General features: G+C 27.2%; 1 protein-coding gene across 1 annotated transcript; it reads left to right on the top strand.

Annotated features, from left to right (window-relative positions):
* Positions 1-3,295: 3,295 nt before the first annotated feature.
* Positions 3,296-12,255, top strand: LOC114123641 (alpha-tocopherol transfer protein-like). Its single transcript, XM_027986690.2, has 6 exons — positions 3,296-3,674; positions 4,187-4,349; positions 4,793-5,042; positions 6,636-6,746; positions 6,837-6,942; positions 11,844-12,255. Exons 1-6 carry the CDS (start codon positions 3,527-3,529, stop codon positions 11,996-11,998), a joined length of 933 nt encoding a protein of 310 aa, XP_027842491.1. The 5' UTR covers positions 3,296-3,526; the 3' UTR covers positions 11,999-12,255.
* Positions 12,256-12,998: the final 743 nt, after the last annotated feature.

Genomic DNA, 12,998 nt, shown 5'->3' with positions numbered 1-12,998 from the left:
TATTATTCAAAACATTATGGTTTTACGTTGATTAAAAAACAATATGTATATTATATATTTTTTGAAAGCAAATATTAATTATTTCATTATATAAGTACAAAATATGTGATTATCTATTTATTATTATGCATATTACCATATAAATTATACATACTCATCGAAAATCCGGTGTTAATAAATATTGTATAATTAAAATCATTGAAATTATGCGAAAACCTTCAAATTATCTGTGTACTCGTAAAATTCACTTTAGGTTATTTTCATCTCAAATTATATTGTGAATGGTTTTAATTACTAGTATAGATGTTTGCAAAGAGAATATTAAGTCATATTTACATGTTTACACATTATTCAAACTTGAAAAGTTTTTTTTTTTTCAAACCATACGTATAAACTGAAATTTTTTGTTTACTTATTAGTTATTACTATCAAATGAATCATATAAATAAAATTTGGTTAGGTAAAAGCAACGAAGAACTTAAATATCATAGTAAAATTACCGCAAGGAAGTGATTTTTTTCGACTGTCATAAGATTTGACCTTAAATAATTTATAAATCATTTCGGTTGTAAGTATAAACCAAAAATGTATAACATAGACAAACAATAAAAAAAAACAACCATTATTATAAAAAAAATTATAAAATTTATAAATATAGATGTATTATATATAAGTAATATACTGATATAAGAAAAATATTTTGTTCTTATAACCGCAAAAAAATAAAAATAATAAAATAATAAAATAGATGTTTAGATGCGTTTTGTACGGTATGGCGGTGACAACACTATCATTCCTTCATCGACTGTCTGTAAATAAAATATAACTAAGAAAAATAAATAAAAGTACAAAAATGCTTTATTTTTCTACAACAGGGCTTCCGCAATGGAAGGTTAAATATTTTTATTTTTTATTATAAACAAACATTACAATATCATTAATAAAGCATAGAAAATATAATATTTAAATTATATTTTGCACCGTAACATAATAATAATAATTTAACTTATCTAATTATAATGGAAGAAAAATATATACAGGTATTTATGATAATATTATTTAATATATGTGTAGGTAGTTTAAGCATTTTGGATTTCCAATGTTCACAATGATGTAAATAAAATACATAAATTAATAATATTGAAAAATCAAAGGATGCAATAATACCTGGTACCTATTTAAAATATTTATAAAATAATTGAACAATCTATTTCGATCTAATCATTTATTAAGCCACTTTTATTTATTTCAAGTTATTACAAATAGCATTTTTGTTTTTATTTTATTATTTAAATGTCTACATTAGCTGTATATTATGAAAAAAAATCGTTATATACTTGTTTGATCAATATAACTATAATTGTATTAATCTCTCTGAGTTAAATTTCCTGTTTCATTCTAGCTTTGTTGGGTAGTATATTAAATTATGTACAATTATTATGTTCTTGATTTACTATAGTTTTATATAAAATTTTAGGTTTTGATAACACACTAATACTATGTCATTGTTTTATAACAATAAAATTACTTATTTATGTTATGATAATTATCATACATTTTATTTAATATGAAAATATTAAAGTATTAACTTATTAATTCATTAACCGAATCTATTCATATTTTTTATTTAGTTAAAAAGTTAATTAAAACTTTTTAGGTATTATTAATAATTATGCTTCAGCCTTGAAGTCTATAAACCCACAATCAATTTATTGATAATATAACTAATCTGGTTTTAGATTATATTATAATTTATGTAATATATGTGTACATTTTATTATTATATAAATATAAATAATCACAATAATATTATTAAATTAATGCGATACACGATTTCAAATTTCGAACAATAGTGTTCCCAATCATATTCATACTTATTTCATTGAAAAATTAAAAAAAAAAAAAATGGTACTTGATTAAATAAGTACATACATATATTATGCATTCAAATAATATGTAGTGTAAAAATATAGAATAAAAAAATTCATGTGCTAGGTACTTTAAATTTAATATTCAATTATAAATCTTAATACAATTTGAATACTATCCAGTTACTCTATTATAATTATGTTTTTTTTTTACCCAAAATAATATTTTCTTTTTAGTTTATTAGTATTATTTTATAAGCCAAAAATGTGTATAGCCTATAAAATGTTTTAAAGATTATAAAATTATTGTATATATAAAATAAAATAATAACATTCAGAAAATGCGATACAATAATTATACTATATTATATAAAATAATTTGTACCTAAGTCAAAATCAAAAATAGAAATAGAAATTATAAAATGTCATACGCAGAGTGTGTATTACTATCAAACACTGAACACTAAATTTATTACAACACCAAAACCAATTTAAATCTTCTAGGCTCTCTTTATAATACTGTACAAATATCATCCTCGATTAATTTTTACTCGTACTTCTAACAAAATCATAGTCACCATATCCAATAGCAAAACCAAGTAAAAAATATTTTTACTTCTTTGTATACAAAATAATAAATAAATATTAGTATAGTAATATGATATCATGTTCATCCAATAGACCGTATGCCGAGGATCTTAAATAATGGTTATAATAATAATAATAATATTAAAAATCGTGTGATAATAACTTTTGATGTAAGCGAATGAAGTCCAATTTTATTACATTTTACTGTCCGTGCAAAAATGAATTATTACCAATTATTTATAAGCCCAGTCAATAAATTATACCATTATATTATCATATTCGTTAATGGTTTTATCACGTCACACCCCAATACAGCATGATAAAATATAATATATAATAATAATGACGTGTATTATAACATAACCATACCTATGACGTACTTCAGACAATGATGATTACCTAAACAATATTTTAACCATGAGTCCATCGATTCTAGAATCTGCACTGGCCTGACAAAATGACGCCGTACACCAGATCGGTTTGTTCGAGTGCTCTCGGTTGGTGTAGTCAACCCGTTCACGTGATATTAATGGTACGATCGGTATAAAAATCCAAGGATATACGTATAGTTGTAGTTGTCATTCTGGTCGTGGAAAAAAAATTATAAATTATAAACATTTCCAGACCTTTGTGTCGTAATTGAGACTTGGCCAGGCAATCCGAGATCGCTGATCAAACACAGTGAAAACCAACCGCTCACGTCACAACTAGTTGTAGGTTGTTACGTGCAGCTTATGGGTGGTGGGGTACGAAGTAGATTTTCCGCGACGACTAGGAGGGGGTGAGACGCGCTTGTTGTACCTGCGTCGTTACATTATATATATATCATATATGAACCTTGTCCGACACTATTTGATTATAAGTCGTTATCGATACGGCGACGGTTACGACGACTACGACGACGGTGACCATCCGAAGAGTACCCCATCAGTTACAGGATTATCAAATCAATATCATTCTCGTCACCGACTCGCAGATCTCGTCCGAAACCGTATCGCGGAGACCTGTGCCAAAGGTAGTCTAAATATAAACATATTAATTCTGCCGATATTCAGCCCACAGTAAAAACAATGGCTACAAAAACCTTATTATTACCCACACCGGACAAGTTGAAGGAAATTTACCAAGACCTGGGCACGACCGAAGAAAAGGTCAACGCAGACGTGTTGACCATCATGGAATGGATGCGTAAACAACCACATCTCCCTAACCCAGATGGTAATAATTTATTATATATTATTTTTTCATCGCATACGTCTGTATGATGAAAATTAATGAAATTGTGCAAAAAATAATTAGTAATAACTCAAAAGTGTTCAACGTTTTAGACGTTTTTTATTTTTTATATAACAATATAATAGTCAGTCGATCATTTTATGAATACGTTTAAATTAAGTAAAACTGTAGCTGTATTATACAATTTTAGTTTTCCAATAATATGTTTAATCCCGCTTAAAGTTAAAATTTTTATTTTGTAATAATAAATGTTTACGTATAATATTTATATTAAAACCCATTTATTTGTTGATACATTTTAATCGGTGATAATTTAACTTTGAACTCTTTGTAATAAAAAAAAGAATAACTTCACATGATCAATTTGAAGTAAGTACACTTAAAAAAGTTTATTTTTATAGTTAAAAAAATTTATTCTAAAAAATATATTTATAAATAATATGTTTTTAAATTATTTTTACGATTGAATTAAAGTGTGTATTACTTATTTTTAGTTGACGAACGAAGAATTCGTATGTTCTTAATTCTTTGCAAAAACAGTATGGAGAGAGCCAAAGAGTCTTTGGATCAATATTATACATTAAAGTCAATGGTTCCAGAATTTTTCGGTAACAGAGATCCTACTGCGGAACCACTCTTGAGATCGATGAAAACATCGTAAGTACATACTTTAAAATATACGTATTCTATGAACATCATTAACGGCCATTATTTACTATGGTATCTAATAACTATAATTTATTAAAACGATAAGTCAATTTCATATAGTATTACATACTTCTAATTAGGCAGAAAATTTCATACTCACCTCATATAATAACAGTATGGCTGTAATTACTGTTAGATTGTCTTAGTAAAATGTTTTTTTTTTAATTTTATAATTATGCATTTTTTCGATTTTACAATTTATATTATTACCAAACAAAACAAATATTTAACAATAATTAGTAAATAATAATTACGAACAGTCAAATATTTTTAACGATCTTAGCGTCATTGTATATTATATTTTAACAATTTAAAGTAGATCGTATCTGAAAATTGAGTTCGGTGTAAAAAAAATAATAAATATTGAAAACAATTTTTTTTTGATTATTTAGACTTTTCATTCCTTTGCCAAAACTGACGCCAGAAGGCTACAGGATCTCATTAAGTCGTATCAGATGCCCAGAAGTCGATAATTTCGAATTTTCGGACTACGTCAAGGTCAACTTTATGTCCATCGATATTAGGCTGTCTAAATTAGATATGTTCAAAAAGGAAATATTTGTCTTCGACTTGAAAGATATCACCATGGCTCATCTGACCGCTATGTTACCTCAGATGAAGAAGTTCGTTTACTGTGCAACAGTGAGTATATAATTTATAAAATTATACAATATTACGTTTTGTTATGGATTTACATGTATCACATGCGTTACAGACATATTCATAATTATGGGTAGATGACTAGTTGAAAAAAAAATAATTGACAAACGACACGTAAAGATAATGGTTTTATTTTTGAATATTTTGAACTGTAGACTCTAATAATGATTAATGTTGTTTAAGAACACACACAATAATAATTAAAACTTTACGTCACAGAATCTCATTAACTTAGCCGACGTATTGATACAAATCTTTTTCTATTTCATTTATACGTAAACTGACTATAAATGCGTCATCTACACCTACACCCATACGAGTCCAGAAGAACCTGCTGCGTGGGTTATACATATATTGTTTATACTTGTATATAATAATATGTACAATTCTGTATTATAATATTATTTCATAAAAAAATCGATTTATCGTCGTAAGTACATTCTTCGAATTGTGTTTTAGTAAGCGTGAGTAAATCGTATAAACTTACCAGAATTCTAAGACTGCAAATATTTACTTCTTTTTGTGATAAATTTATGGATCGAAACACAAAACTAGTTAGATCGGTTTTGTTACGTCCTTAACAATATTAGCGTTCTACCGGAAATATTCGATTTCATTGTCAAGGTTACGTACCGACTGTTGAAAGCGAATAATCTTAATACAAAACAAAGTATTGCTTTAAATAATAATAATAGTTGTTTGGTGGCTTATTTCATAGCGCATAACTTTACCAGTTTTAAATAATAATAATTGTATACGATTAACGTTGGTATTCTCAAACATAATAAAATATTATCAATACAAGCCCCTCCACCCGATATAATTTTACACTTTTCTAATAATCATGACGGAATGAAATATATTATTAAGTTTTTAGTTTTTCTCATTATTTTTTATTTTAGAAGTATGAGTACGTCTGTGTTTGTAGTCACGATGACATACGCAATAATAATATACAGATCTTTATTGTTCTACTTATTTAGACTTTTTGAATATTAGTTGGTTGTTAAAATTTCAATAGTTTACCATGTATTAATTTCGCGGAACCAAATACGTACTATTGCCAAACCAGTTGAAAACTGGTTAACGACGTGTTTATTATGTCATACCGGAATTTATTTGAGCGTTTTAATTTTACTTGAACTCGATTTAAATGCTAATTTAACGTAGATGGTTCGCGATTTATTGTTTGTAAAAATTATTTATTAGACGGTATTGGCCAATGCGTTTAATGTTAAACGTAGTTATGTCTTAATAGCACACAAAGCAATAATTTATTTGAATAATGGTCTTTGATAACCAATAATTGATTAGTTATTACTTATTAGTCATGTGGATAGCAAAAAATTAATTACGTTTATGGAATCAACAAATGTTGGTTTATTATATGATAATGCGTGTAGTCTACTCTTAAATATTATAAATAATATTATTCTCGTATAAACACATCATGCTGTTAAGACAAAATTGACGGTATATTATACAGAACGCACCATTTACTCGTCATAACTCATGATACTAACCGTTTGTAATGTACCACTATATTTTAAAATGTATTTGTAATCGTGTTTTCAGACGGCCTATCCATTACGGATTCAAGAAATCCACATACTAAACATGCCCAGCTATGCTCAAACGATGGTCAACATGGTGTTGGGTGTTTTGAAAAAGAAAATTGCCAACAGGGTGAGTTAAACTTGTCGTTAGACGTATTTTTAGAAAACTTTACATGTCGACGATACTGAATAATGTTATTTTTTGTCCCATCTAATATAGATTAAAATCCACAACGGGATCGAAGACCTGAAGAAGCACATCAATTCTGACATCCTTCCATTGGACTATGGTGGTACTTTCCCGAAAAATAGCGAAGAATTGATCGGTGAGTCTACTTTCAATATATCTATAGATAATAACGGTTATACTATAAATAACAGATCCAATAAAAGTACAATAACAGTTTTCATTGTATTATAATTTCTAATCGATTTTCGGATCTTTTACAATGACAAATACATGAGTAAATTTAAGTATGTGATAGCCTTTAGGTAGATTATGTCGTTGAAGCTTTAAATAAATAATCAGGACACTACACTATTTGATTATTACATAAATTTAAATTTTTTCAACTTTCTATTTATTTAACAAGTTTTATCACACAATACAAGTATACTAGGTATAAATAAAAATAGTAAAATACAAAAATAACTATTTTTATGCAACTTTTCTTTTTAATTGAATAATAAATTTCCATATTGTATATAACTCGATGAGTATTTTTAAATACAAATTTAATACATTTTTTGCAGTATTCATTATTAAATATATACCATATATATGGGGACACCTGTACTTCAGTAAATTTGCTCTCACCTCTAACCTAACCACGGATAACATATTAATAAGTTATGTTATTACACTCGTAATATTAATTATTTACGCAGGTATATTTTTATACTTGTATGCGAACGTTAACGATATTACCGACTAAAAGTCACCAAACCGACTTTCGCCGAACTTATAACAATAAAAAAATTAAAATTAAAAACGCATACCTCGCTCCATTGTGGTGGATTTAAGGGAGGCGAACGAGCCTTGACCCCCATTGGCTTAGGTTAGGTTTTATTAATTCAATAGTAAGTATAAGTATAAGTACCAATTTATATACTATCCCGTAACCGTGGGTTACTATTACTATGCATTTAAAAAAAAAAAAAATTCTTGATCCACCACGGTTACCCCATATTTGTTAAATATATTACTAATTATTATAATTAAATATTACTATTTTTTTTTTTTTTTTTGTATGATATATATTTGCGTTTTAATATTATTGCTGTAAGTTGTCTTCTTGATATTTTGTACACGAAAAAGGTGAGACAGCGTAATATACACTATTATAGTCGGTTGATACGTTATATCGCGTTGCAATTGAGTGTAGGTTAAGATGGTGGTATTAAAACAGTCATGCGTATATTATAGAATGACCTACCTACATATTAATATATAAGGATTTCAATGCAGCATAGAACTATTGATGTCTCGTCGTTAAATTGAATATTGATTGTTCGGTAAAAACAACAACGATAATAATTACTACAACAGTAAATCTTGTTTTCATGACCACGTGACAAAACAAATTAAACGTTTAACGATCCGTAATTATTGTAAATAATAATAACAATAATGTTATATTTTATACGCAAACATTCGGTGGTAACATCACTGCATGCATTTGTCGATTATAATATTCACGACCGACTATTTATGTCCGCTAATGTGAACACTAAACATATATGTTTAGACTATAATTGACTTCTAGTTTTTGACGGCTTGACTTGGGTCTCGTTGCCAATAATTTTATAAATTGTCCACAATTTTATAAAATTTGAAAATTAAGTATTATAATACTTCAATTGTGATCTTAATTATTATAATTACTTTCCAATGATGAATGTTTGGCCTCTAAAAATATCAGATTACGATAACTGTTTATTTTTTTATTTTTTTTTTTTTTATGAAAGATGTTCAGATTTTTACAGCCCTCATTGAACACCCATTAAAAAAAAAAATATATGATATTATGGTTTGAGATTAAGATGTGGATAAACGAAGTTAAGTATAGAATATTCCCTCTTTTGATTCAAAAAATAAAAAAAAATAATAATCAAATTGGTTGATTCAACAGGACAGGATTGTTATTGAGTGTATTTTTAAACAAATACCATTATCATCGTGTGCCTTAATAATAATATTATATCGACACATGCGTTTTGAACACAATAATTATGTATATCGCTTCATTAAAATGGCATGATTAGGTAAAAATAAGATTGCTGTTGCTTTGTGAACGAATAATGGTAAATAATCTAAATGTTCAACGCGTACTTAGCATTATACACTGAGATATATTTTTTCTAATTATTTATATATTGGTGTTCGTTATTTTTTAGTTGTTTCTTTTCCATAATAATAATAATAATAATAATATACCAGTTTTTAAACTAAAAACCGGATTTCAATACACTGACGATGCAACGGTGACTACTATTTTTAAAACCGGACCAACCTGTAGATGACAAAGAATTGTATTATTATCGTTATAGAAAAAAAAATACTTGTTGTTTTTTACCTTTTTAACGTGTTTGAATATCTGTTATCGTTAATGAGTTCCGTATTCAACGAATAATATTTTTTAAGGATTATCAACTGCCAGATGGTAATTTTTCAGTAGTTTTGAGTCTTTGAGATGCCTATTCATTATATATTATCATACTAATCTATTTAGCTATGTACACGTCTTCAACACACAACGGTGTTAGTGGACAATTTTTTAAATTTTTTGTTTTTATAATCATTTTACGTCGCACAGTAACTAGTTAAAAAGTTTATTTCGTCTGACTGCACGAGTGTTCATTGGTATTGATTAATCAGTCATTCGTTCCCCGTTGGATTGTAATATTATGATTATTTTATTTTTTAGTGTTCGTTATCAGGAAAATAATAATATTATTATGTCCTCGAAAATATTATATTTTATCCACTGTTTAAAAGGCACGGATAACATAAATACTGTGAGACGTGGTGTCGGGACGGAAGCGTTTTTGTCTGTATCCAATTGATTATATTTTGTATTTAATGCTTCGCCGAATACCAAAACATACCACAACGCTCAAATATATATTTTAACTACGTGTGTATCATAAAAATTAGTATCTATTTTATATTTAATAATTATTATGCTATACAGTGGTTATAATTATAGCGTAGGTACAGGAAATCTCTTTATTAATACCAAACACTAGTTATTGAAATGCATTATAACAACAAATTATGTGATATTACACACTACTATAACGTTATAGTGATCAAACAATAATATTATCCAATAATGTTACTAAATAAATAATTTTTATCAAATTAAATCTAATAAATTATAACTTATCAAAAATATCTCGCAAATCGTCAAGATCAAGGCTCGTTTGTAAATTTTACGACGTCAAACGACAGTAGGTAATAATAATAATAATATGCACCTACTCGTGAATTTACATAATTTACACTCACGCGCGTTCATAGTTTTTTCCTCATTCTCTTAAAAAAAAAATCAAAACCAAAACATTTACTGTACGATCCGCATACTAATTATTCTTATGATTTTATATTATCTTTAGCGAGGTCGCCGGCCGGATAAACATAAATATTAGATAGACCAAATTGTGGTGCGCGCACGACCAATGTACGTCATAATGATCGCTACCTATCACTTATCCGGGATTTATAATAATTCAGATTGGCGTAATAGTGTTATTATGAAAATGTCTGTAATGGGTACTAGTTTAATATTAACTAGTGCTCAAAACACTGTTTCGTAAACAATGTATCATTAAATTGGACTTAGTTGTGTGGTCCTGGGGGGGGGGGTTCGAAAATATTTTTCTCATAATAAACACTCATAGATTTTCATGATGTATTTGCAACATTCAGGATCAGAATCACTGTTGTATAAAATAATGATTCACATGTTATATAAGTGACAAATTTTCGTGCGTTTTTTTTTCAACGAATAAGTGGATGTAAAGGTTCGTATTTATCCTCATGCAAAATACATATTTCTTTGTATATCTAGTGCGATTGCAATTTAAATCATCAATTAAAATGTATATACTTTTTTGTTGCATAATAGCAAGTGGTATAGAATATACTATATAGATCACTAAAATATAATGATGTGACAAATTACTTTTTTTCTACTTTCGATTTCTAGTGCTCGCTTCGACAACCTTTTTTAAATCGTATAGCCAATTATTATTATTAAAATAATTTGACCTTAAAATTTCATGCAATCGGGATTACAGATGGTGTTCCAAACATAACCTAAAATATATTATACGTCGTTTTACGCAAAATGGTAGAAGATTTCATAGGATTTAAAATCCAACAAAACGCTAGGAACATGGTGAATGAAAGAGTATTTACGAGTTTTATGCCCACGTGACGCCATATTATAGTATACACTTCATTCACTTCCTATACATTATTATTTGTTTCGCTGCCGGTGTATAAACTTTTTACGGTCACATCTATAATAACGCGTGTTGCAATTTGTAAACTTCGGAATTCGGATACCTGTTTGTAAAAACAATAATATTGTATTGCATCCACAATGATAATATTATTTTACTCGTTTTGATGTAACCTAACAACAATATCATTTGTATATAGGTACTAGTAGCTATATAAATATATATTTCACACAGTTATATATATATATGTGTGTGTATACCTATGCATAGCGTTTGAGTTTTTTTAACCACGCTATTATTATGAAACGTGCCGTTTTTACGCGATTCGTGCGCATGACATTATTACAATCCGTTTATTTGGTTTTCAGAATGTGTCCGAACGGCACGTGGACCCGATCGAGAAAATAATAATTTAACTTGAATCATAATAAACATAAATGTATAATAATGCAATAACATGTTTCTCAAACGCGTAATCATGGTATCTCATGTAAATTCTAAAATAATAATTTTATATTGGTCATCAAACAAAAAACAAAACATAACATAACAGTAAACAAGAACATTTTGTGTTGATAATATTTAAAAAAACAATTTCAATATTTTTCGATGGAAATATATTTTTAGTTGTTTTTTTGTTGAATTGACAACAACTGACATTTGACGATTTATATACGTGGCAAACTCTAATATAACCGTCTATACCAATCTTATTATCATATATTATATATATATATTTTTTTTTGTTTAATTATAGTTGACTGGCAAGAAGAATTGATGAAACACAGGGATTGGTACCTGTCTCAGAATTCGGTCATTTGTGATGAAAACAGAAGGACAAAGAAGCCTTGCGTTAAGGTGAACATGCTGGCTGGAGTTGAAGGCTCATTTAGAAAACTCGAAGTAGACTAAAATGTGTGTGTTTCATTTGTAGAACTATTGTTTTTTTTTTTTTAGTTAGTGAATTGATTTTTTTTTTTATTTTAAGTTTATCCGACATAGACTCGATAGGTTATATACAGTGTTTAGTTTTGATCGGTAAGAATAATATGCTTTTTTAATGTAATTTTATGCATGGTGGTGTACGTCAATCTTTCATTATTTTTTTTTTTTAAATAGAACTGTACAATTGTATGTGAAAAAAAAATTATAGTTTATACCATGCTTAACTTCTTTTGAGTTCATTTTTATTACACTCAACCATTATGCAGTTATAAGTATTTATAGCTTTTGGCTGTACAATTTCTTCGGGTTTATATGAATACAAATGGTTCAACACGTAAGTACCAACCTAAGACCCTGCACAATATATTACATAATTTTAAATAAATAAAAAAAACAACCCAACAACTACACGTGCGTTTGAGAAATACATTTATTAAAATTACTGTGAAAACTTAGATTTGTTTGAAATCATCGTATATTTCATAATCATTTTTCAGCCAAACTCCAAAGACGATTCTAGAAAGTTAATAATTATACTTATATTATTCGTTTTTATACTAATGACTACACCAGAGCTTGAATTATTGTGAATTTGTTCCATTATTATTTTAAAATATATATTTTAACAATATCTTATTAATACTTTTTATTAAAACTAGAGAATGATACATTTTTTTCAAACTATTTTTTTTTTTTTTTTTGACTAATATTATTTTTGTTATTTTAATTACTGATAAAATTGTTTTAATTTGATTTGATACATTTTACAAATTATGGTTGTCAAAATAACTTAAAAATATTAATTAATTTAAAAAATATATAATTAGGTATTGGTCAAAGTTATTTATTTTAATCTCCCATAAAAAGTGGACACTAATACAGTCATATATGTATTTTAGGTTATTTATATGAAGGTTTATGGTGCCCCCCTCCCCAACTAAAAATTATGACGAATCAAATCATTTCA

The sequence above is a fragment of the Aphis gossypii genome, chromosome 2 (assembly GCF_020184175.1).
Source record: "Aphis gossypii isolate Hap1 chromosome 2, ASM2018417v2, whole genome shotgun sequence".
Classification (NCBI taxonomy): domain Eukaryota; kingdom Metazoa; phylum Arthropoda; class Insecta; order Hemiptera; family Aphididae; genus Aphis; species Aphis gossypii.
Note: the sequence above shows the minus strand (reverse complement) of the source record. Positions and strands in the feature narration are given on the sequence as shown.

Excerpts from the sequence above, each read along its gene's own strand:
- LOC114123641 (XM_027986690.2), top strand. The coding sequence starts at position 3,527 with ATGGCTACAAAAACCTTATTATTACCCACACCGGACAAGTTGAAGGAA. Across the intron at positions 5,043-6,635 it reads AGTTCGTTTACTGTGCAACA|ACGGCCTATCCATTACGGAT; the intron begins GTGAGTATATAA and ends TCGTGTTTTCAG. Across the intron at positions 6,747-6,836 it reads AAAAGAAAATTGCCAACAGG|ATTAAAATCCACAACGGGAT; the intron begins GTGAGTTAAACT and ends CATCTAATATAG.